The sequence below is a fragment of the Mercenaria mercenaria genome, chromosome 5, assembly GCF_021730395.1.
Source record: "Mercenaria mercenaria strain notata chromosome 5, MADL_Memer_1, whole genome shotgun sequence".
NCBI lineage: Eukaryota > Metazoa > Mollusca > Bivalvia > Venerida > Veneridae > Mercenaria > Mercenaria mercenaria.
The window spans coordinates 52,058,143-52,084,333 of record NC_069365.1 but is presented as its reverse complement, the minus strand read 5'-3'; the positions used below and the strand labels follow the sequence as shown (position 1 = coordinate 52,084,333).

The window sequence follows — 26,191 nt, the reverse complement described above, 5'->3', positions numbered from 1 at the left end:
CCATCTCGTACTGTCTTTGGAACCCATACAGTTATTATATTGAAACTTACATGTTTGCTGGATCATAAGATAAATTAACTATCCATATCCAATAACTCTGACGTTTGTTTTTACAAAATTATACCCCCTTTTCACTGGAAAATTGACATTTCTTTCAACATTTCTGAAACCTTTTCATACATTTGACTGAGACTTCCCACATACGTTTGAGGAAATTATGACAGTTTATAAATCTAGTTTAATAACTTTGCCTTTTTATTTTAAGAAAATTTTTACCCTGTTTGACTTGGATAATGTGTCAAAATTGAACTATATTAAAATCAAACATCTCTAAAACTAATGAAAAGATTGCAGTGTAACTTTTAAGCTATAAGGATCATAAACCATGTCCACATATCAGTTCCTATGACTAGGACTTTGTTTTGACAAAATTATTCTGCTTTTCACTTACTGAAAATTGACATTTCTTTCTAAAATCTGTCAATTCATTTCACTGAAACTTTACACAAACTTTTAAGATCAGTATGTTAGATACAAATCAGTGTCCATAATTGTGCCTGTGACTTTTACAATTTTTTTCCACTTTAACTTTGAAAATGTGTCAGTGTCAAACGTGTTGTTTTCGAGGGACGACTATAAAAGCAAGAATATTTTTTTATAAATGAAATTTATAAACAGCAATATTTAAATTACAACTATGAATGTTGATCTCTTCTTCTGGATTGTCAATTTTAGAGTAATAATCCATGAACACAGAACAAAAACTAACTTTTGTTACCGTATATTTCGGCAGTATCTCACTGCCTTCATCAGCGAACATCAAAAAGACACTAACAAGGACAAAGGCAAAGAAAACGCACCTAACATCGGCATGCCTTACATACGTGGTACCTCGGAGACCTTGCATAGAATTTTTTAAAAAACATGGAGTCAATATGTATCATCGCCCGTACAATTCTATCAGATCCCAACTGACCAAAGTAGAAGACAAAACTGACAAAATGAAAAAATGTGACGTTATATACTACTCAAAATGTGCAAATTGTGAACAAGACTATGTGGGCGAAACTGGAAGAGCTTTAGACATTCGTATGAAAGAGCATATGGCTAGATCCAACTCGGCCATATATGAACATTGTCAGCAAACTGGACATTATTTCAAACCAGAGAACACACAGGTCATAACATCTGAGGACCATCACATTAAACGACGTGTCAAAGAGGCTATCAACATCAAACAAAGACGACTATCGCTCAACCGGGACGAGGGGCTGGAGTTACCTCCAGTTTACAGCACTCTCCTTCAGTCACGTGACCTTCAATCGTCACGTCATGCAAATTAGTACACCATCGCTGATGAAGGCAGTGAGATACTGCCGAAATATACGGTAACAAAAGTTAGTTTTTCTTCTGTGTTCATGGATTATTACTCTAAAATTAAAAAAATATTTAAACTGTGTTTGTAACATTTTTCAACATTACTGCTGTGGAATAAAAATACAAATAAATTACCCTTTGTAAATTTAAGTTTCACGCAAAAGACATTATTAATTTTGACTGTCGCCCGGTCACTCCACTTAGAATGATAAATAATACTGGTATATGCGCTACCACTGGCAATCTGTCGTAAATATACAGCATTATAAAATTTGCCAGGGTGGGGGGGGGGGGGGGGGGGCTCCGTGATCCACTGCTTAAGGCCGATGTGGGTTCGAATTCTCGCTTGCGTGTAGAATCTTCTCATGTGAGGAAGAATCCAGCTGGCTTATTGAATGTCGGTGGTTCAATCCCGGTGTCGTTTTGTACCTGAAATAATACACTGGGTCCTGCCCACTGGCACCAGATCAGAAAGAAAATGCCTCCGTTAGTGTTATACCCTACCCCTAGGTATTCTATACGAACCATGGTCATGAACGGGAAAATATACTAACCCATTTCAATCGCGTATTTCATACTTAAAACAGGCAGTTCAGTAAATGTGTACTATTGATATTAAACAAGCGATAATTTATCTTCGATCGTGCACCAGTCACATTGTCTCAATATTCCATATTGCAGAGATGCTCCATACATTTTATGCTTTAGTCAACGTTACAGAAAAAACTTGCGTGAACTCCCCTAATGAACATCCGGTCTAGAGGTCACGGCAGTGTGCACATGTTAAGCGAAATGTAAACAAACAAAAACAGAATGCAATATATTCACAGCTTTACGATAAGACTCGAAATGATGAATGAAATACATCTTGTATATGATTTTGAATTTGAAATCATACATCGGTATACATCTATTCTGTTTATTTAATTCATTTTGCACATTTATGCTGCATATAAACATTTTAGCGTACACGTGTAGTAAAATGACGACTGACATACATTTTCACATCAGCCAATCAGAGTGTGTCTGTAATCTAGACCGGAACTTCACCAGGGAAGTTCAAGCAAGTTTTTTTGTGTACCTTTGAAAAAACTGTAAACTACACGTTGTTTTTCCAAGATAAGAAGTATTGAAGAAATGTGACCGGTACACAACGGAAGATAAATTACCACTTGTTTAATATCAATAGTACACATTTACTGAAGTGCGTGTTTTAGGTATGAAATACGCGATTGAAATGGGTTAGTATATTTTCCCGTTCACGACCATGGTTCTTATAGAATACCTAGGGGTAGGGTATAACACGTACGGAGGCATTTTCTTTCTGATCTGGTGCCAGTGGTCCTGCCATCAAATTCTGGAGTTCGCCATATAATCTACAGTTGTGTCGGTGTGACGTTAAACCATACAACAATGCTCACAATTTATTAATAATCCATTAAAGACTAAAACACTCTAATACTATTTTCATAACAAACTCAAGATTATAAATATGATTAGATGACATTAGAATTGTTCCACGTAATGATCTATCTGTTTGTTTGTGTTATTTAAAAGAATGAAAACAAAATGTTTAGTCAGTAAAGATGCATTGGAATACGTGGGAAATGCCACAGGGTGTATTTAAAGACAGATGTATGCCAAAACATGGAAATAATATTTCAAAGACGTAGTCTGAAAATGAATTTGAGCATGTATCAGACATAACTGTTGATAAAATCAAGTACATCAACTGTCATTATGATGATATCTGTCATCCTTATTCTCTCTTTTCCCAATATAAAGGGACTTAATTTTTCGACTTCTTATCATGCAAGACGGAAAGCAGGTACAATCTTGATATGTCATTAATTCTTTTATTAGTTATTTAGTCTTTGATGTAAAGTCTCATATCATATACACCGTTTCAGTTTTTAACTGGACAAAGGTTTTACACAGAAATGCAATATCTTTCAACCAGACTATATAAAGAATAAAAAAGTCTGTTGGGAGTGTCTACTAGTTTTGACTATTAGAGTTAAATCTATAAAAACATCGAAATCGTATTTTGTATTATAGTTATATTTGCATGGAAGTATTGACTAAACGTTTTGTTTATAGTGTACATTGGACAAGTTTATCATTACATATCTAACGAACTTCAAGTCTGAAAAATAATTTCTTTCAGTTCTGAATTCTTATGAAAATAAATGACGTATAGACGTTTTCCTTCATTCAGTTAAGCACCCTAATGCTTTATTTTCAGTTTAAAACTGAGTGTTTTTATGCCCTTCGTTTTTCTGAACATAACCACTTGGTTTATTGTCTGCTTTTTTAGCATTGGGACCTTTTTTCTGTTGTTTTCCATTTACGTCACCTTGTTTGTCTTGACTCCTAGAGACATTTTTGTGAGTTCTGTTTTCGGGTGTTTTATTATCATCAAAGTTGACCTTCTTTGGTGGTGTTTGCGGCTTGTCTTGAGCGATCCTGTCTTCAACATCATCCCGTAATATTCCATCATTTCCTACAACTCCCGTTACACGGTAATCTTGACTTGCTTCTTCACGCACTTCGTTTGGTTGTGGACGCGGCTGATTTATGTTATACAAATGCCATTGCATCCGAGCTTTGTTATCTTGGACGATTGCTGGCCATTCTACATAGGCAGAATCTTTTCTTGATTTGTGGGTCGTCCTTTCGAGCCCTATAAATTCATTTGGTATGTTCTTGCACTCTTTAAGGGGTGCTGTAATAAGGCGAATTTCTGGTTCTTCTAAGCAGGCAATCCAACAGAATTCAACACACTTCTCAAGGTATTTATCGATTGCTCTGCTCATAATCTTTGACTCGTACTTGAAGTGTTTTGCAATTGATTTGTCTGCCTTTACATCGGCCATTACAGCCTATAAAAGCGAATAATATTCTTGCCATGATTTACAATGTAAGAAAACAATTATTTTCAGTAGCTGTATAGGTATGTTCTTGGACATATATAAAAATGTATAATGAATTCTTATTTTCAGTCTTAGAATTTGCTGATTTTAAATTGATACTTGACCGATTCTTCCGCTTGCTGTAAACAATAAACCACTTTACATAAAATATTGACATGAATAAAATTCAAAATTGATACCTGTTGAATCGAAGGTAGGCAAAAAGGTGTCGACTTTATCTGACATGTTTTACATATGTCGTCCAGATTCTGCAAGTAGAAACAGAGACGCCAAATGCTGTAGTCCACTATTCAAAGAATATAAATGTATAATAATACCCGTACTATTGTATTTTCCAGTTAGCTGAACAAAGGAGAGGTTCAGTTGGTGCTAGGGGGCAAGAGGGGTGTTGAATATTGTTTTACCTAACATGAACAGACTCAATCAAACTTAGTCTGGTATTATGTTGCGTGGTTGCGTTCTATGCTTCCAAAGGATCTTTTAACAGATTTTATTAACTATCAAAACATCAGTTTTAAAGTACCTTGTAGCGGATGTAAAAGTTTCGCCATACAACCATGTTCGAACATGGAGTACATTCATTTGTACTATAACAATAAAATTCCGCTTAAGCCGGTGCTAGTGTTATAAAGTTGCTTGGTTGAACTCTATGCTTTCAAAGGATATTTACACAGATTTCCTAGGGCATCTCGCCATTACAAATTGACAAAACTATGAAATTGTGTTAAGTCCTAAACAAATACTCAGAGTAACACTTAAAATCTCTTTAAATTTGTGAATTTCATTCAGATATCTTCAATTAGAAAATTCTGAATGAAGGTGACACAAATTCGAGTGACTTTTTTTTTAGACTGATACGTCACTATGATAAAGCCATTTACCTGATCAGCAGTTCCCTTTGGAAGCTTTAAATTTCTGTTGTGCTGTGCGTTTTCCCCAGGATAGTGTGCTTGAAACATCATATCAGTACGGCTTTTAGTTGCTCTTTCTTTGCAATGGCTGAAGCTTGTCTGAAAATATCATTTTATTCTGAAAGCATAGTCCAGAACATATACAGATGAAATTGATGTCTGTGTGACATCCGTTGAACTTGACGAATGTGAACAGTATTCGAAAGCGTAGATACTACATATATTTATAATTAATAGTGATATCTTCGTGCTACCGTGCATACAAGAAGAAAGTAGCCATCGTTTTCATTACAAACTTATGCAACCGATTCCTCGTATGTATAAATCTTCTATAAGTTATCTGACTGGAAATATGCATGTATTTGAATGAAAATATTTAACACATGCGACTTGGAATTATGAAATCTGTACGCAAACAACATTATTTCAGATCATTCATAATGCTTATGAAATATTCTATTAGTACGTAAAGAAAACAGCATCTATAGTTTTTTGCATAATTTATGAAATCTATAAGAGGACCTAAGGTTTGTTGTCTTACGAAGAACAAAATCAGATATTTTCTTTTGACGACAATTAATGCAAATTAAACTAGTCAGTTCGACGAACGCTGTATAAACTTCAAACATGCATTAATATCTCACCTTAAGAATAGCAATAAGAGTCTCCAGTATATCTTTCACGTTGTCTTTCGTTTCTGATATGAAAGCGTTGAACGCAAGCTGCCAGAATTCATCTTTCAGAATGGTCCATAAAAGCCCTAATTCTGTATACGCTATATCACTCTCGTTAGCACCATCACTATCTTTGGTTCGATCTATCCTAGAATTTGATACATAATTCAAATATCAAATGTTTTTGAGATTTTTTAAATTAATGACCGTTATAAAGTTATAACATTTGAAGTTACTTGTTCTACGTTTTATTCAATTTTGAAAAAGTCTATATTTAAGAGAAAATGTTGATATTTTTCCATAAATAAACAAAAGAAATTCAACACTAAAAATGTATTTGCAAAGACATTTGTCAAACCTGTCTTTAAGTTTCTTTACTTCGTTTTCTTCTTTCTTGATTTCATCTTCAACCCTAGCTTCAGCCTAAAATATTCATATTCAGTTATTGAGTTAAAGTATCAAACAGTTATTCTCAATGCTTCAAAGCTATTACCAATGGTATTTTCTTATCCTGGAAATACATGTATATAAAATCAAATAGGAATTGTGTTTAAACTTTAAAGGTTACGTATTGAAACATTTGATTTGTGTCCACTTACGTCCTTTTGTTTCTTTTGCAGGAATTTGTGTAGATCTTGTAGCTGTTGCGAAACAAACAGTCTTGCTTCCTCAGTGTCTAACTCTGATAGTTGATCTGCTGCATTCAGACACTGCTCCAGGTCTTTGATAAACTGTTCATCTACGTTCGTCATTGTTAGCTGAAAACTTTAACAAACAAAGTGTTCAATGTGATGCAACTCTACAATTTACTTGAGTTTCAAAATACGTGAAACAATTAACAAGAGTAACTGTGATATTTGAGTCTAGATTTCATCGTGATTTGCATATTTGCAAATACGTGTATCTGAAATACTCGGACGTAGACTTACGGCGTAGGCAGGTTAGAGTAATAATATAACAAATGTACATACAATATGCTAGAAACGAGTTCTAAACGATTCTAATTGAGTCAATATCATTTAAGAAGTGATTGATATTGATCATCAATGTGGTGTATCTTCCTATCAAAATAAATTTGTCTTAAAATTCTTTTTTAATCTAGTCCAAACAAAAATCCGCCATTTAGTTTAATCTTGCATTAACTTGACACTAAGGGACGGTCCGATTTCTAATGCTGGTAAAATGTGTGGTTCAAACCTTTTGTATTATCGCATTATTGTATTTATATATTGATGTACTGTACTATTATATGTCTTTGTAATTTTGTTTTGATGTACTGTTTGTTGTTGTATATTATATATTTATCTGTATATTGATGTCATAATGTGCATTTACCATTATGTCTTGTGTGATCATTACAATAAAATATAAATAACTTTTATCAAAATACTAATTTAAAGAATAACGTGAAATGTAAAAGAGTCAGAGACATGAATAAATAATGCCCAAGGAATGAAAGAGTGAGTCTTTGTATCGAGAAATGTTTAGAACGATATTGTGTGATTTTGGATTGTTACATAAGATTGTGCTCAACGAAAGAATGAGCGTTTATTTCCCGATGTAAAGCTATAAAGATACTCGTTTTATAAATACCCATTAACATTTGGAATGAATGCGAAGAAAATGACTATTTAATACTTCAATATATATTAATAAGACGCATGAATAATGTAGCACACCTGATATGAAACTTACAAGTCAGCACAGAAATATGTCGACATACAGTGACATATATATGTAAATTAACGAAGTTTACCCGAGTGTGTCATACTTATAGACTATTAGCTTTGTATCGAAAAGTATGCAGAACTTCCGGTCGGAGCACAATATTATTTCGCGAAAGAACGAGTGCATATTTCTCGATGTAAAACCAATATTATTACCTTCCTTTTCTCTATTAATATCATACATCTATAGAATAGAAAAAATGTAAACTCCACAGGTCGCTCAACATGGCAAAAATGAAGATATTGCAAGCTCGGTTTGATTGAGCCTGTACATGGACGGTAGTGGAAATTCATACTACCGTCCACGCCCTCTAGTCCCGGGTTGAGCAGAACTCAACCTTTACACATGTTACACGCACTAAAACAATCTACATACATCCGCAGATGTGTTCATATAGCCTGAGCATAATTGTCATTTCCATTGATCTACGCATAGTCATATGATGAGAGTCACATCGTGACATTTTTTGATATTTTGACGTCAAAATAGTGAGACGTCGTACATAATTTTCTGGACCAAAATTGCCAACATCTGCTTATGTTTGTATTTAATTTCTCTAAATTCAGTTAACATTCAAGATGTTGAATTTGATAATAAAAGATTTGTTGCATTTTAGGTTCGGTCAATATGAGGATTCATATACATGAAAAAAAGTGATATCGAACTAACTCAAATGCAATTGTTTTACAATATCGCCTGTAGGGAAATTAAACCTACAGCATATTAAAATGACACAAAACATCTTCGTAAAATACTGACGTCTCAAGTCCTATTGTCAGTACACCGAGTTTGCAAATACGCATGCCGTACAAATTGATGACCTCCTCCGAGTCACGACAGTCTTCTGAAATCGAACCCATAATGTGGTTAATACCGGTAAATCAAATGTGTTTTAAATATTTGTAAACTTCCTTAACTATCGAAATTAAATCTAAACACAACTCGTCTAAGAACCATTGAATTCTTTGGCGAATGGACAGGTGTTATAAATCATTCTTTTTAAATGACAAGTCCTATAGAATTCTTCCTTTAGAAAATGCTTTCGTTTGCCAGCAACTGAGAATAAAAAGTAGTTTAAAAGCTGACTAAGTGAGTTCAGTATCTAAAGACATGTACAGCACAAGTCACCATATAAACTGTCGGCCACGCTTAATAGCATACTCATAAAAAACAAGCAAAGATATATTTTAATAATATTTAGAACTTTATTGTTAAAATTTCCATAGTGTGATGTGCTATGTTGCTTTAAACTGAAAGGAAAAACAATACAAGATAAGGGTGGTATTTATCTGGATCATTTGAAGCTTGTGTGCAATAAAGTATTTTATTACATACCTATATAAATTCTGTAAATAAAATTCGGCTTGTATTTCACAATTAAATATGAACAGGCAGAAAAAATCCGTATAGTATCTTTTGTATTGTATGCTGCTGGACTACTTTCATTAATACTGCATGACCTGACACAGTTCTATAAATAGCACACATAAAGCCTTCACCTAGTTCCATTTTAATATCGATATATTGAAGATTTCGTTCAATAACAAAACAACAAACAAAAAGGTAGAGGTATATAATAAAAGGGTCATTAAACGGGCCTCGTGAATTTTGCAAGGTCGGATCCTACTCGGCACTTGCGCGCCTCGTGAGATCCGATCTGGCAAAAATCCACTCGAGCCGAATACAGCATCCCAGATCGAGCTACTGTTATAATAACCCTGTTATATGTATATAGACAGGCGTGATAGATTTCTCACAGGAATAACACAATGCCTCTAAATCATTTTATATAAAAAAAAACCAAACAGAATGTGTATATTGAATATTTCCGTCTACTCCCAGTCTGATTTTGCTGTTATGTCTTGTATTGCGTTGGTATTTTTATGCTGTTTATCACTATCTTCACTTAATTTTTCATTCTTCAGTTCCTTTTTGAATTGGGCCACGCCCTTTGAAACAATAGCCCCATTGCCATGCAATAACATTGCAGGCCACAATATGTAGTCAAGTTGTGGACCAGATATTGTATATGGCCGGAATCGGGATGGTTCACTTGTTTCCGTGCCGAAATCAAGAACTAAAGGTGGGTCTTGTATTTGCATATGCCACGTGATTTCAGTGCACAAGTTTACATATAAGTTGTATTTGATCTTCGTCTTAGAAGAACACTTTACAACTACGTTTTTCTTCAGCAACTTTATAGGGCTGTTGGCACCATCAATTGTGATCTAAAAATAATCAAAATAAATATATGGTAATAAGATATTGTGATAAAACAGTATAAAAGAAAGGCTGAATATAATGGTTACAATAAAATATATTAATGTTTAAACGTACAGTAACAACAAAAGATGGTAGCAAAAACTAAATCCGGAATATCGAGAAACCTTAAAGAACAAGAGAGCTAGGATGGCCTTATATTGCTCACCTGACTCAAAATGGGTGCATGCTGTAGTCCAATCAATGGTTTTAATTATCAGTGATAGTGAACTTAACTCGAAAGGTTATGTATCAGTATAATAAAATGTAAAGGAAGAACCTTTGTAGGCATATAATGCAAATAAGCAAAACAATAGCAGACTCGGTTTGATTGAGTCTTTTTCATAAGAGGTAATGGAAAGTGCAACAACCCTCACGCCCCTATGCACTGGTTTAACTTGAATTCTATTACACAGGTATTGAATGGACTCCATGATCCCAAAAGATCAGGAAAAATAACAACACTGACTCCATACTTTCCATAAATCAAGATTGGTTACGATGTACCATTTCAAACTGGTTATTGACGTGAAGCTGTTTTTGTTTTTTAAGTAATAGTGATTCTGTTAAAGTAACATTGACGTTTACTTTTCAAACGAATGAAATTATTTTAAAAGTAGGCCAGAGGTGTCTGACATTTTTTCTGTTCTTTTTTTTTCAGTGGAAATAAAACAAATGACCCCAAGACGTGGCTCATTTTGACTCAAAGAGCGCGATTTGAATTGATTTTGAAAAGAATAACTAGCTAATGTTACATAAAGATCTAAACCTCAATGTGGAAAAAAGGTTTAGAAATATATCCTGAAATTCAATATTCCCAAATAAGTTTACGTAAAATAAGTGAACCCCAGGGATTGGTAAATTTTGACCATAGGACATGATTTGAACAATCGTGATGGAGACCACTACAGAATGCTACATGTGAAGTATCTTAGATTAGTGTCTGGCTGCTTTGGACAAAATTTTGGACTTTTTTTATAATGTTTCTCTGACGGCCATGACTTTTTTAGTGTAAACAATTTCTAGAGGACTCAGTGCCAGGATATTTTTGACCAACTTTGTTGAAATTGCATGAAGAAGTTCATGAGATGTTGTGGACGATGAAAGGGCAAAGTTGTAACGGATATCCAGCCACCCTAAAAGCAGCTCACCATTTTGGTAGAATATAATAATATTTATAGAATAGTGAATAATTATCACATATATAGTCTGTATCAAACAACAGTTTTTTTTTTCGCAAAATGATTCAGGTATATGGAGAAAAGTGACGCTGATGAAACCATTCTTACCTTCTGAACGTATTTCAAAGAATGATGCGAAGAATTCTTCTGGAATTCCTTCAGTCGAAGTCTGAGCTCTGCGGGAGGCTCTTTGAGATCTTTCTTTGTGTCCATGTGTAAACAACCAAATAAATTACTTAACTGACACTCAGCGATACGTTGACAATTTTCATAGCAAACCTGCAAATGCAAATCGTTATCAGCACGATTAATGCAGAAATATTACACGTTTCAATTGTTTTGTTTTATTCAAGTAAAATGTTGTACCAGTTTATCTGGGTTATTTCATATTTCGTGTTAAAGTACACTTGAAACGGATTAAAGGAGTTGAGATAAACTGATACTATTTAAAAATTTAGAAAGACTTCTGTAAGAGATTTAATTTCGTTACTGGTCTTTTGTACTATTAAAACTTTATGCCGACAAATATAAATTTCGATTTAACCTAATACATAATGTATTAATGTATATGTTGTCCTACGTTAATGGCTGCATACCTTAAGGATGTCTCTAAGATTTTCTGCAATTGTTCTTTCATCGACGTTTTTACCCGCCCTTTTTTTAGTTTCTTCGAAAAGATCTGTCCATTCATTATCATATAGTTCAGAAAGTCTCTCTGCAAGTTTTGTTGCTCTGTTTTCATCACTGAGATCTGCAATGTCGGGATTGTTATGCCGCAGTCGAGCTGATGCAATCTCAGATAAACTGTAAACAATTAATAATAAAAGTGTAACAACCTGCTGTATACCGTTGACATGTCTATGTAGCTTGGAAAGTACATATTCTAAGAATATATAGTAAGTCAGTCGATTTGTATTGGTATGTAATTTTAACTGATAATCGGGGTAACGGGCTAGTGAGTAAAACCAGGAACTTTTTTGATTTTTGAACTTTCTTGTACCATTTTTTAAGTTTCATAGACGTTATTGTCATTAAAGGTAAAATGTTCCTATTACTAACCTTTAAAAACTGAAGAATGATATAAAGTGTTTAAGTATTACGACAAAGTGAAATCAGTGGAAACACCTGTTAGGTAATCCCTAAATCAGATATTAGAAATACTGAGAAGAGTCGATGAATTATCGTACACGTGGTTGAATACACATAAAACGAAGTATTCTGTTACAGAACTACGTTATCCGTACCGTTGCAAAAGGTTTGCTTTCTCCTGTCTTAGAGTTCTTAGTCTTGTTTGCTTCTGTTCATCTTTATCCAATTTAAAGAGTTGCTGAAATTAGATAAATGAGTTATAAAATGAGGATACCTGTACATTTTCTATTGAACCAACATTAGATTGCAAAATGAAATGCTCGAAAGAGTCTGAAAATCTTTTGTAAACGTTATGTTAGTAGATCTTAATATTTACATTCACTAGATCTATATATTTTGTATAGAAAGAAAAAAATCATCTAAAAGAACACAGGCGTAATGATATCAAGAATGGCCAATTCTGCGAGATTGCAAGCGCAGTCTGACATCATTTACAAAAGAAGGAGTCATTCGAAAAATGCTTTCCAAATTGAACAAATGAACACTAAATTAAAGCTGCAACTAATAATTCCGACAGTGAAGATCAAAACTGAACTGACACGACTATACAATTTTTCACTGGATTCAGCAATATTTTAAATAAAAAGCAGATCTATATTTCTATCAGAAGACGAATTACAATTGCCCGTGGGGGGGGGGGGGGGGGGAGTCTTTTTGGCAGTCCTATTTAAATGTTAAAAAGATCGATATCCATACATTTGTTTGGATTTTCTACTATACTCAAGGAAAACAAACGACTTATTTTTGTTGCAAGCGACTGTACAAAATGTAAATATAAGGGTTTAATGTTATCTTTTGTGCGTTTATAAGGGTATAAACCACACTGGGACTTCTTACAAATCTTCCAAGAACTACTAGCCCAATACATGGATTTGCAAGAAATCCCAATGTGGTTTATACCCGCATAAAACGCACTGAAAATCAAATAATTTTAAACACATCTGCGGCAAACCATATATGGGTAACTGTAGTAGCATATAGAATATAAACGAATATAACAAAAAAAACTTACTTTTTCTGTACTATTTATTTTATGTTGATGAGTATTCATCATCGTAACAGCCTTCTTCAGTAAGCTATATTTCATTTCACTGTCATCATACTGGTCTTTTAGACTAGATATCATACGTTGAAGAATTTCATTCCCTTTTCTAACTTTCTCTATCTCTTCCCTCTTCTGTTTTTCTTCTTCATCTTTCAATGCCTTTTCCTCCTCCTTTTTCGCTTTTTCGGCCTTAATAATTTGAATTTCTTTCCCTTTTCTAACTTTCTCTATCTCTTCCCTCTTCTGTTTTTCTTCTTCCTCTTTCAATGCCTTTTCCTCCTCCTTTTTCGCTTTTTCGGCCTTAATAATTTGAATTTCTTTCCCTTTTCTAACTTTCTCTATCTCTTCCCTCTTAGGCTTTTCTTCTTCCTCTTTCAATGCCTTTTCCTCCTCCTTTTTCGCTTTTTCGGCCTTAATAATTTGATTTGGTGAACGTGGGTCAACGTCTAAAGTTTCAGTTGAATTTTGAGGAAGAGCTTTTGTCAGTCCGTCCCCATCACCTACCGCGTTAGAGTCATTGTTCTCTCGTGTTCTATGATCAGTATGTTCTTTCTTTGTCTCGTCACTGCCATTTCCTTTCTCTCGATCTTTTATAAGGTATGTTCCATCTTTACTACTCGAATGCTGAGTTTTGTTTTGATGATCAAGTGTATAATTACGGTCAGAATTCGACTGCTTCCTTGAAAAGGATTTTTTACTTTTTGTCTGAATGGTCTTATCTTCCTTACTGGGACTGGATCCCATTTTACACAAACTTCGCCAAAACCTCAAAAGAAAAATAAGAGAAAGATAAAACAATATATTTCTGTTTGTAATTGAAATAACTTGTTCACTGTTTGTATCAAGTATGACATAAACTAAAGAATGTAAGAGTTTTATTTTACTGCAAAAATAATTAGTTTCTCTTATTTTTCTTTTCAAGGCAAGCATCGACATTGTGCGAAAATTGTGGAATCAATGTGTTTTAAATTCTTAAGCTGAATAATGAAAAAATACTTCTTCATCTATATGAATACTCGCTGGCGCAATAAATTGACACTTTTAATTGAAAGGAAAATGCTAATTACTATCATCGCCTGAAAAATGAACAATTGCTAAAAGAGAATATAAACAAATAGGACAAAGTTGCTCATGATCCAAATCTATTATGTTTATAACGGACGACGGGACACCGCGATCACACAAAAAGACCACTCGCGAGCTTTTGACCCAGGTGAGAAGGGTCGAGCCTAGGTGCATACGTAGATACATATAATGGTTCATTATAAACTTACATTTAAATACAACAATAGCAAATATTACTACTGAACCTTTTGAAACACTTCTATTGTTTCAAAACATACTAAAAAGTCAGATTATCTGACATCCACCGCCATTCAACCTACAATATTCACTTTGTTCGTCATCAAACTTAGCTTTAATTTTAACTTTAGACTAACAATTTAGTTAGGGTAACTAGCTTATCAATGAACACTGAGGGCTAAAGTGCAAATCGAAAATCGTGTTTGATTCAATGCGCTTTTTTCTAAATAAATGTCCAAAATTTAAATACGTCAGAAATTTTATAATATAAATATAAACCTTTAGAGAATTTGATTAGTTATTGTTACACACTCCGCTCGCCGCGCGATTGTCTCAAGTTTTGTTTGGCTAATAAACTGATAATAATCAATGACAAACACATGGTGGCATAAACCTTTTCAAACAATTGTTAATTTTGCAATTATGTTTTCGTCTAGAGCTTGACCTTTAAGTCCTATTAAAGAGACACATCTGACAGTTTTCTAAATGTATATAAGCAAAAATTTTCCTACAGACAGAATCTCTTTAAACTTTGCGTACTGACTGAGAATCAAGTTTAAAACAGAAATTTGTATTAAAATTCATAGGTACCGGTGCTTGATCTTGAATTATCTGAATTATCTAGGAAACTGTCAGATGTGTCTTTAATTAATTTTATTTATTCAGTGGTCTCTACCATGAAAAGTTTTGCCATTTACCGTAGGCTAGATCTTGGTCGGATACACCACAGGACCGCCTGACAGGCTGGCTCATGTATCTCTTTTTTGCAAAATAAACTGGTTAAATATGTACTATAAAATAGATTCTTATACATATATCATAAAAAAAAATTCTTGTAATTTTCGTGGTTGCCTGTTAAGTTAAATTTATTTCCGTTAACATTCCTCCTACAGGTTTTATGGGGACAGCCAGCCTAACGTACGTACGGATTTACAACACAGTGACACAATGTCTACAGTAGTTAACTTTTTGAATGGTTAAGTAAAATTCTGAATAAATTGATTAAATAATCACCTTTACACCAGTATACGTCAAATCCAAATTCAGTCCCACTTTAAAGTGTATCCATTCGTAATATCAAATGTCTTATCCCACTTCTAATTCAAATATTTGATTACAATGTATATCTCCATGACCACGAAAATATTATTGTCCTCAATTGTCACTGAATTCTATTTTCTGTTCTAAGAAACCAATGTAAACACAATATGACTTCCCCTTACACTCGTCTTCCGTGAAGTACTCCCGTTCAACGAATAATCAATCACCCTTAACACTTTTCGTATCACAGTCCATGTACATTGTACATTCCTATTTTCGATATCGTGTAAGACCGCCGAAAACAGTAATTAATACAACCATTGTATAATTAGCACGACTTTAACAACGATATATCGATTTGTTCTAAAATTATTTTGTATTTTGACATTGAAATCTTAGTGAGAAAAAAGTCCGATTCGCCATTATGTTCCCTTTTAAAACCAGGAACTAAATTACAAATAGTCAATGCATGTAAAAACACACAAACGTAAATCTATATTATAGATTTACCATTATTGGATGGCTTACGTTCATAATCATCTGGTAATTTATTTAACAGTATTTATCTATGTATATTGTATATTGTTTTTCGCTGTATTGTATATAATCCGACATCTGTGCAACCGTGAAATCAGTTTTCTTCATAAATAAAAGCAGGATGTTTTATTCATGTAAGAAAACGAAACTAGTTATCAATTAATAATTTCCGTCCTTAAGCTTTAATACATCATGAGTAAGACATGCACACTTGTAAGATCACCATAAAAGGAAAGTTCGCACGTGCTGGACGAATATTATCCTCCACACGTACTGGACGAATATTATACTCCACACGTGCTGGACGAATATTATGCATTTTTTCAGTTTGAAAGCTTTCAAAGTCAGCCATGTTTTTACATAAAAACTGTTATCAAATTGCATGTTTACAGGACCTTCGTTCGATATTCCGATCAAAACATGTCTAAGTGCAAAGAGGCAATATCGAGAAACAAACTTTTGGTTGCCGCCATTGATTTCGGCACTACATACTCGGGATATGCTTTCTCCTTCCGGCACGACTTTGAACGAGATCCCCTAAAGATTAGCACAAATACGGCATGGTCATCGTCACAAGGAAAGGTATGAAAGAATACATTCACCTTAAAATTTAATAGCGGCAAAATGTAAAAATTATTGCATATACATGTAAAGTAATTAAGATCTAGTAGCTTCTTGATCTGGATTTTTGTACCCAAGTACGAAAAATGTCCGTACTAGGATTCAATATGTTTAATCATATTGATAATCATTTGATACTTAATTAGTTTAGATAATGGTTTGAAATATATCAACATTGAACACATTCTATGATATACGAAGTGATTTTCGTTTTATTTTATCTGTTCATCTAACGAGCAAGCCATTACCGAGTTCAGATGTTGGTAAGTGAATGTAGTGCTAGAGGATGTCCACAAAATGTCCGATATCTGTCCTTTATAAAATATGAACCACATTTTTGTGATATCAATGTTATGTCAATGTTTATATGCGTTTGTTGACCGGGAAGTTAAATATCAGATTAGAAATTGATGATTATCGAGGTGAGGTGAGGTAAAATGCACAGTCATAGAGGACTAGTTTCACACTTTGCTAGGGTATGCAATCATGGAAGACACCGACCACAGTATTGCTCAGGCCGGACCAAAGTTTTGATTCATTCGGTTACGACGCCGAGGACAAATATTGTGACTTGGCAGACAACGAGGAACACCAGGACTGGTACTTCTTTAAACGCTTCAAAATGCTACTGCATAACAAACTGGTAATATGTTGTTTTTTATCATTTTTTAACCTTAAGCCTGCGAACTTTCTAATAGGGACTGGTCCATCATTCAATTTGGACAGTGCCACTTATCATACAAAGGGGTATTCACTTAAAATTTACTGACTGAATAGCGAGCAGTGCAGACATCCATCCCCAAGTGGCTCCCAACCGCTTTCTTCTACATATATTAACCCCCCCCCCTTATTGAACATTATTGCGTCTCCAATACTTTAGTCTCCATTTCCACTACTTTAAATTTAAAGTTAAGAAATATAATTTCACCATACAGTCTTATTTTGTTCAATTATCCTTTTGGATCGCCATATCTTGTATCTTATTCTAAGTTATGGGATTATCTTAGTAAAAACTGTGTTAAGCTTAAGTCCATAGGTGTTCAGTTAAAAATATCTAAGAATTCTAAGCAGGATGCACTCTAGTACATACGATAAGGAATCAAGTGATCTGACTAAAACATTGAAATAATGCTGATTTTTTTTATTCTCCATTTTTTTCTAGGGCCTTAAGAGAGATATACATATACCTGATGCCATGGGTAAGGAAATGCCCGCAAAGACGATATTTGCAATTGCAATAAGATTCATAAAAAACCATCTGTTGCAAATGATCGAAGCACGTGGTATAGAATTTTATGAGGATGATATTTTTTGGGTGTTGACCATACCTGCTATTTGGAACGAACCAGCAAAACAGTTTATGAGGGAGGCGGCAGTGGAAGTAAGGTTTTAATCTTGTTTCCATGGTAACATTAATGTCAACTTAAAGCAAACATTCGGAAATGTATCAGCACAGTTATGAAAAAAATGCATAGAGAATAGTTTTAGATAGGTTTACACATTTTCAAGACGTATTATATTGGAGTGTTATTATTAACATTTCTTCTTCAGCCATTACATTTCTTTCCAAGTTATGTAGTGCCTGTTCTGGTTGAGGTCATTGTAAATAATACAACGGAATGTAGCAAAACATTTTACGAAGATATTACAAATACAATTTATGGACACAAAAAACAGCGCCCCCGTCCCCCCCCCCACCCCCCAAAAAAAACACAAAAAAACGTGTGAAAATATCCAAAAGAACTTCCTCCTCAACTTCTTGATAACTCAAAACTGTAATTATAATATGAATATGCAAGTAATGGATATGTATCTCTTTGCAGGCTGGTATGAAATCAGACCAGCTCAAATTGGCATTGGAACCAGAAGCTGCCAGTGTTTACTGTAAAACCGTTCCTACTCAGCGTATGCAAGGTGAAGATGGTCAGTCAGATACACTTGGACCGTTCGGACCATGCACTAGATACCTCGTCCTTGATATTGGAGGTACGAATGTACATGTCACTTACAGCTGCAGTAAATAAAATGCAAGAAACAAAATGATATTCTACGCCATTTCTTAAGATATTTCTCTGTCAAGATCCATACACAAAATGCGGTCATTTTGGCAATTTACTGTGGCCTTATTACAATTTACAAAATGGATCACATGAAATTATACATATAATCACATACAGTAAGTCGTTGAATCATACAGAGGCACGGCTTTACTAAATGGTATTACTTTATAAAAATTGTGATATTTGAAATGTTTCGTACTTTCGTAATTATAGTGACGTTATTACATTTAATACAGATACAATGACCCGCTACAGAAGAACTGTACTCTATTGTGTTTCTATGATGGTAATTATAAATGATTTGCACAGAAAAATTGAGGAATTCAAGTACCTGCTTTGTTTTTGCAGTAACAAATTGACAATGACATTTAAGGGGGTAAGACAAGGTGTTCACAAGATGTTTACTATCTCTATGTTTTATAAAATAAATGTAGTAGTATGCAAAGTACTGAGGGAGTGGGATTTTGTCTTGCAGCTAGCTTAGTCGTGCTTAAAAGTTAGGCTCTTGTAGTAAAAAGAACAGCATAGCAAGAAGTTAAAACTAATGTATATATAATTCTTAAGTGTCAAAGAAATTACAAAGAAATGACATAACTTCTTCCTTTAAGGATGACAAGAGAGCAAGGCTTCTAAAAAGTCTACAAAACTCAGTATAAATAAAAAAAAATAACATACTTGACATAATTGTAATATCAGTCCTGCACAGAATTTTTAAATACTTTTATTATTTTCATTACCTCGCAAAATGTAAAGGAAGGTTTTCGAGATTACTTTAAAACTATTCATTGTCATGTCATCAAACTTTGACTAAATGTTACGACATATATCTACAACGCTAATAAAATATAATATATGTATCCAGGAGCATGTATTCGTTTTTACAGCACCTCGATTTCAAAAGCGGGAAAAGTGTATTGTTTAGTCAATATAAACCTTTGATCAGTTTGAAACTTATACCAAAAGTATTTAATAAGATGCTCTCTAAGTTTCGGTCCTAAGTGTAAAGCAGTGAGTTCTACAAAATAGTCACACATAGCAAAATATTTCTTGACCAAAACCCAGGATTATCACACAGGCATATAATGTTGGAAGTTATAAACGAACTTCTGTTTCAAATAAACTTTCCTCATCCGAAGACTCATTGTAAAAAGCCATTACTCGTATTTCTCGCAGATCTTTTTAAGAACAGAATTAACTTTAGATGATTTTGATATGAAAACTTCAGGTGGTACAGTAGATGTAACAGTGCATGAAGTGATGGCTAATGGGAAGCTAAAGGAACTGCACAAGGCTAGCGGAGGTGCATGGGGAGGCACTAGAGTTGATGCGTCGTATTTTGAACTGTTCAGCAATCTGTTTGGCCATGAACTGATGGAAAACTTTAAAAAAGAAAATAAGGTATACATTTTTGTAAGGTAAATTCAAATCCCTCTTCGTATGTAGGAAAGTCTTTTACTTCATTGCTGTGTCATGCAATCTTTTTTTTTCAGTCTTCTAACTGCATTAGGTCTATATATTAAACTCTTGCTTTTCTTTTGATCTTGGGCCAAGAAGTAAAGTACTACCTTGCAGTTTCTGTAACACATATTGGGGTGAATTTTACTAGATGTTCAGATATTGTTGTTTTACAGAAGATAAAGTTTACAAACAATGGAGTAGTTACGAAGAAAATTTCTCCCTTTATTGAGAAATTTCGTAGCTTCTCAGAGATTTTATTAGCAATATTTACACGTCCAGTTATTTTGTTAGCAATATTCGCCATAATGCCGTGTTGTTTTGTAAGCAATATTCGTCATAATGTCGTGTTGTTTTGTTAGCAATATTTATCTACATTCTTGTTTTGTTGGCAATATTCACCATGCCATGTGTTGATGTCTTTGTATTGTAGTACGAGCACTTAGATATGGAACGTGATTTTGAATTGAAGAAACGAACAGTGAAGGAGGAAGGTGCACGTGTCAACATCCATGTGTCTGCTGCATTTGTAGAATATGTCAAAGAGAACATGGGATTGGCTCCGCAAGATATTGTAAACGGTACAAACATGAAAGATAAACTCACTTTTCGAAGAGACCGAATTATGTTCCAGGGCAGTGTAATTAAGGAGATGTTTGATCCTTCAATACAAAGCATTGTTGATCACGTGAAAGAAGTTATTAAAAGCCCAAAAGTCCAACGGCTTGATAAAATATTGATGGTTGGTGGTTTTTCCGAGTGTGCCCTCGTTAAAAAGGCAGTCAAAGCAGCATTTCCTGATATTCAAGTTGTTGCACCGGATGAGCCTGGCTTGGCGGTCCTGAAGGGAGCAGTCATCTTTGGCCATTCTCCCGAGGAGATCTCGTCACGTGTTGTGAGATATACATACGGTGTAGCAGCGCTAGGTCCATTTTATGAGGGCCGCCATCCGGAGGAGAAACGAGTCAAGATTGGCGATGAATATTTCTGCAAAGATTCGTTTAGTAAATTTATTGGAATTGATGCAGACGCTGGCGACAAGGAGGTCATTAAACGAAAGTATGACATTACAGAGCGGGACAAATCTTTAGCAATCGAGGTGTACGTTTCAACGGAAGCATATCCTCTACTTTGTACTGAAGATCACGGATGCACGAAGCTAGGAGAGATTGTAATCAATGTGCCAATGGGTGGATGGCGGGCAAAAGCAGAGGTGGAAGTCGAATTTGGGTTTGGAGGGACAGAATTTACTGTAAAAGCTACGGAAGTTAATACACAGATAGATCAGGAGGCCAAGTTTGATTTTCTTAGCTAAAATGTCAGCAGAATATCAAAACTTGATACTTCCTTGTTTGTTGTATAATGAAGCGTTTCAAACACATAGAGCACGTTGCAGTAACAACTATTGAACTAATGAAGACTTTTAAACTTATTGTACTTCGTAAGTTAAAATACTTGGTTAAGATACAATAGCGTTATGCCGAGCGTTATGTTGTTTGAGACACTTAATTAAATGGTGTGGTACATAATGTGACTATAACAGTCTCTAAATTATCTTTGATGTAGGTCAATCTTCAGGCCCAGACCTAATTTAGAGTTATTTTTCTAATATATATAATATTCAGTACTGGATCATTTGAACATTAACCTTTAGAGACATTCACACGAGTTTTTGTATATTATAGAAATACGTTCTACGAATTATTTGAGTATTAACCTTTAGAGACATTCACACGAGTTTTTGTATGTAGAAATAAGTTCCACGAATTATTTGAGTATTAACCTTTAGAGACATTCACACGAGCTTTTGTATGTAGAAATACGTTCTACGAATTATTTGAACATTAACCTTTTAGAGACATTCACACGAGTTTTTGTATGTAGAAATACGTTCTACGAATTATTTGAACATTAACCTTTTAGAGACATTCACACGAGTTTTTGTATGTAGAAATACGTTCTACGAATTATTTGAGCATTAACCTTTTAGAGACATTCACACGAGTTTTTGTATACAGAAATACGTTCTACGAATTATTTGAACATTAACCTTTTAGAGACATTCACACGAGTTTTTGTATGTAGAAATACGTTCTACGAATTATTTGAACATTAACCTTTTAGAGACATTCACGCGAGTTTTTGTATATAGAAATACGTTCTACGAATTATTTGAGCATTAACCTTTTAGAGACATTCACGCGAGTTTTTGTATATAGAAATACGTTCTACGAATTATTTGAGCTTTAACCTTTTAGAGACATTCACGCGAGTTTTTGTATGTAGAAATACGTTCTACGAATTATTTGAACATTAACCTTTTAGAGACATTCACACGAGTTTTTGTATGTAGAAATACGTTCTACGAATTATTTGAGCATTAACCTTTTAGAGACATTCACGCGAGTTTTTGTATGTAGAAATACGTTCTACGAATTATTTGAGCATTAACCTTTTAGAGACATTCACGCGAGTTTTTGTATGTAGAAATACGTTCTACGAATTATTTGAACATTAACCTTTTAGTGACATTCTCGCGAGTTTTTGTATATAGAAATAAGTTCTACGAATTATTTGAGCATTAACCTTTCGAGACATTCACACGAGTTTTTGTATATAGAAATACGTTCTACGAATTATTTGAACATTAACCTTTAGAGCCATTCACACGAGTTTTTGTATATAGAAATACGTTCTACAAATTATTTGAGCATTAACCTTTTAGAGACATTCACACGAGTTTTTGTATATAGAAATACGTTCTACGAATTAAGAAAATTTAAACTTCCTTGAACTGACTGTAGTGAAACAGATTTACTAATATACGAGACATACAGTGCAGATATATTTACTAAATAACAAACGTCTTCCCGTGGTTATGCCTGATTTACCTCAGTTCAGAGTTCAGACGCGCAGTAGTTCAACCAGAGGCAGTACGGCGTTACCCCGAGTGTTTAAATATCCGAGCAATTGAACGATGAACTGTGATGTATCAGGAGATTAACTGCAAGAAGGTTTTTTTATATATTTTTTATTTTCATTCTCACATGCTCATTAACATATCATTATAACAAGAGCTTTCGGAGGACAGCAACGCTGGACTATTCAAAAGCCTTGTCACTAAAACAGTTAAAAAAATGAAAACATAGACGTGCACATATAGACGTGCACAAGTACAAAATGGGCAACAATTTTTGTCATTAAACTATCCCGTCTTGTGAGACTTAATGAGATAACAGATTACACAAGAAATTGCTATGTCGAAAATGGGACATAATTTTGTAAAAAAAAAAGTAGAGTTATATAACCTGCATATTACATGTTAATTTATCACAGGGAACAAATGTGCAAAGTTTCAATCAATTCCATAAGTGAGCTTTCGTACAAAAACTTGATGCCCGCCGACGCCGATGCAAACAACTGAGTGAGTGCAATAAGCTCTTTCTGTTCTCCGAATAGTGGAGCCAAAACTTGTGTCAGACTTCATTTAACCGAACTTCATGGTGCTATTTGACGTCGTTATTGATTTAAACAGGCGTCAAGAGTTGTTTATCGCAGGTTTTAATGCGCTCGACCCGATTTGATTTTTCCTATTAAACAAAGAAGACACAAAATGTGACGTTAATATGCAACAAAGTCGCTGTTCGTGCGTCACAATTATTATGTAATAGCGTCAAACGTCATACTAGCCAGGAAAGAGGTCTTAAGTTTGTATCATTTTGAAACATAGTGTCTAGTCTCCGTATGTTGCAAATCTGAAATTGTTACCATGCATTATGTATTTGTTTATGTTACGATTATTTATATAAAGTGCATGTCAGCGACGTCTTCATAATGTCGGCTTTATTTATAATTTTTTTCGTAATTAATCTAATTATGTTTTTAGATCTATTGAAAATATACTAAACAACTTCTGTGATTAAAACTCAATGAATCAGATGAAGAATAAGACCATTCATTTTCAACAAGATATCACTGTTGGTTAATGTAAAACATACATTTAACTGAAACATGTAGATACTAGATTTATTTTGTCATGCATTTTACTGGAAATCATAAAAAATATATAGGCCTATTTGTGGGTGTATAATGCCCTCTCAAAAATGCTAATGGATGATTTAGCTATCTTTTCATTTATATCAGTTAAGACTCTTGTTTTCTACAGTATTTCAAAAGTTTCTGTCGGTGTTTTCAGTTCTTGTACTATTCAGTTTTTGCAAAAATTTCTAGATGTTTGGTAACGTCATTTTGATGTAAGGCCACGCATGACTATCCTAGACAAAATGCTGTTTACTTTAACCCGGAATGACAATTTGCTTTGAATTTTACGGAGATTATAGAATTATATCCATGGTGATATTGCAAAAAGTTATGTAATTTTGTTTGCATTTATTGACGTTTCTAGATTTAATACGTCAATTTCTTCAGACCTGGGCCGCTAGCGCGTTGTTTATATGCTTATTAAATTACCTCTAGGTACTGTGTGATGCCATTCTATTCTAATATATCAGTTATACTAAATTTCATTTAAAGGTGACAAAGTTGTAAAGCTAGTCTACGTATTTATTGGACAACCCTCGTATTAGCATGCCGCAGGCTATAATAGGGTTATTATAATAGTAGCTCGATCTGGGATGCTGTATTCGGCTCGAGTGGATTTTTGCCAGATCGATCTCACAAGGCGCGCAAGCGCCGAGTGTGATCCCACCTTGCAAAATCCACGAGAGCCCAAAACAGAATCCCAGATCTCGCTACTGTTATAATGACCCTCACCTTTTTGTTTGTTGTTTTGTTATTGAACGAAATCATCAACGTTTATCGATGTTAAAATGGAACTTGGTGAAGTTTTTATGTGCGCTATTTATAGAACTGTGTCAGGTCATGCATATTAACGAAAGTAGTCACAAAAGACACAATACGGATTTTTTTCTGCTAGTTCATATTTACTTGTGAAATTCAGGCCGATGTTTTTACAGAATTTATATAGGGATATAATATAATTCTTTTTCATCTGAACTCCAAACGTTTATTTTATTCAACGATAAAATCACTGTTGGGGATATATCATTTCTACAACATACGAAGTCTGAACTTCACTGTTTGACATTGTTAGAATACGCCTTGCATAGAGATCAATGGACCTGGTTGTCGTTTAGGTCCGCCTTTGCGCAAAACCAAGACTGATCATGATTGATCTTGCAATATTGTACCACAACTGCCTTATTAGTCCTCTACCGGTAGAATACCGAGTCTCCTACTGGTAGAACACCGGAGGGGACTATAGGAATGCCCTCCGTCCGCAAATCTGGATCCTGCAATTACTCAAAAAGTATTCAAGCTAGGTTCATAAAACTTGGTTTGTGAATAGAGAGCAATATGTAGATTATGCATGTTTATGATTTATGCTTATATGTCAAAGGTCAAGGTCACTATTGAAGGTCAAGTAAAATAGTTTCTGCTTCAAAACTTTTATATGCATTGATGGATGGTCTTAGTGCTAAACACAAATGTTCCCCTTCATGTGACAATGTGTCAAACACATGATCTATGCTTGTCAGTCACTGTTTAAGGTCAAGTAAAATTTTGTTTCCATTCCATAACTTTAATTGAATTGAAGGATTTTTCTGTTACTACACAGAAATGTTCCCCATGATTGTGACTATGTGTCACACACTTGACCCTTGGTTGCAAGCCAAAGGTCAAGGTCACTATCGAAAGATTCCTCTGTATTGCCAAACTTGTTTTAACTGTGATATAAATATCATTAGATTTACCTTTTAATATCAATTGCAGTGCTATTTATACTGTAGATAAATGTCTTGCATACGCTGTTTTATATGCCAAATTATACGATACTCAGATTCAATATATTCTAACGTGTTCACTATATAAGATATACGAATAAAAATTATAAACGA

At 34.2% G+C, this 26,191-nt stretch overlaps 2 protein-coding genes across 4 annotated transcripts; one reads left to right on the top strand and one right to left on the bottom strand.

The window, feature by feature from the left end:
* Nucleotides 1-2,788: 2,788 nt before the first annotated feature.
* On the bottom strand, nt 2,789-16,236 carry LOC123557210 (reticulocyte-binding protein homolog 2a-like). 3 transcript variants are annotated; one of them, XM_053543555.1, is made up of 7 exons: nt 15,574-16,236; nt 6,495-6,660; nt 6,254-6,318; nt 5,866-6,043; nt 5,192-5,320; nt 4,490-4,558; nt 2,789-4,259 (listed from the first exon to the last, which is right to left on the bottom strand). In XM_053543555.1, exons 2-7 carry the CDS (start codon nt 6,645-6,647, stop codon nt 3,624-3,626), a joined length of 1,230 nt encoding a protein of 409 aa, XP_053399530.1. In that variant the 5' UTR covers nt 6,648-6,660; nt 15,574-16,236; the 3' UTR covers nt 2,789-3,623. The 3 variants fall into 3 exon arrangements, with proteins under 3 accessions (XP_053399530.1, XP_053399531.1, XP_053399529.1); XM_053543556.1 differs by having other exon boundaries at nt 6,495-6,653; XM_053543554.1 differs by lacking the exons at nt 2,789-4,259; nt 4,490-4,558; nt 5,192-5,320; ... (1 more) ...; nt 6,254-6,318; nt 6,495-6,660 and adding exons at nt 8,815-9,851; nt 11,172-11,342; nt 11,660-11,867; nt 12,308-12,390; nt 13,225-14,023.
* On the top strand, nt 16,010-26,191 carry LOC123557212 (heat shock 70 kDa protein 12A-like). Its single transcript, XM_045348546.2, has 7 exons — nt 16,010-16,143; nt 16,530-16,719; nt 17,234-17,401; nt 17,921-18,139; nt 18,582-18,744; nt 20,044-20,216; nt 20,707-26,191. The coding sequence occupies exons 2-7, from the start codon at nt 16,558-16,560 to the stop codon at nt 21,586-21,588; spliced, it is 1,767 nt and encodes a 588-aa protein (XP_045204481.2). The 5' UTR covers nt 16,010-16,143; nt 16,530-16,557; the 3' UTR covers nt 21,589-26,191.

What these genes read in the sequence shown, in the direction of transcription:
- LOC123557210 (XM_053543554.1), bottom strand. Translation starts at nt 14,001, where the DNA reads ATGGGATCCAGTCCCAGTAAGGAAGATAAGACCATTCAGACAAAAAGT. An exon ending in AAATAAATAGTACAGAAAAA is followed by an intron (nt 12,391 to 13,224) that starts GTAAGTTTTTTT and finishes ATCTAATTTCAG; the next exon opens with CAACTCTTTAAATTGGATAA. An exon ending in ATCTTAGAGACATCCTTAAG is followed by an intron (nt 11,343 to 11,659) that starts GTATGCAGCCAT and finishes TTGCATTTGCAG; the next exon opens with GTTTGCTATGAAAATTGTCA.
- LOC123557212 (XM_045348546.2), top strand. Translation starts at nt 16,558, where the DNA reads ATGTCTAAGTGCAAAGAGGCAATATCGAGAAACAAACTTTTGGTTGCC. An exon ending in TGAGGGAGGCGGCAGTGGAA is followed by an intron (nt 18,140 to 18,581) that starts GTAAGGTTTTAA and finishes ATCTCTTTGCAG; the next exon opens with GCTGGTATGAAATCAGACCA. An exon ending in ACTTTAAAAAAGAAAATAAG is followed by an intron (nt 20,217 to 20,706) that starts GTATACATTTTT and finishes TTTGTATTGTAG; the next exon opens with TACGAGCACTTAGATATGGA.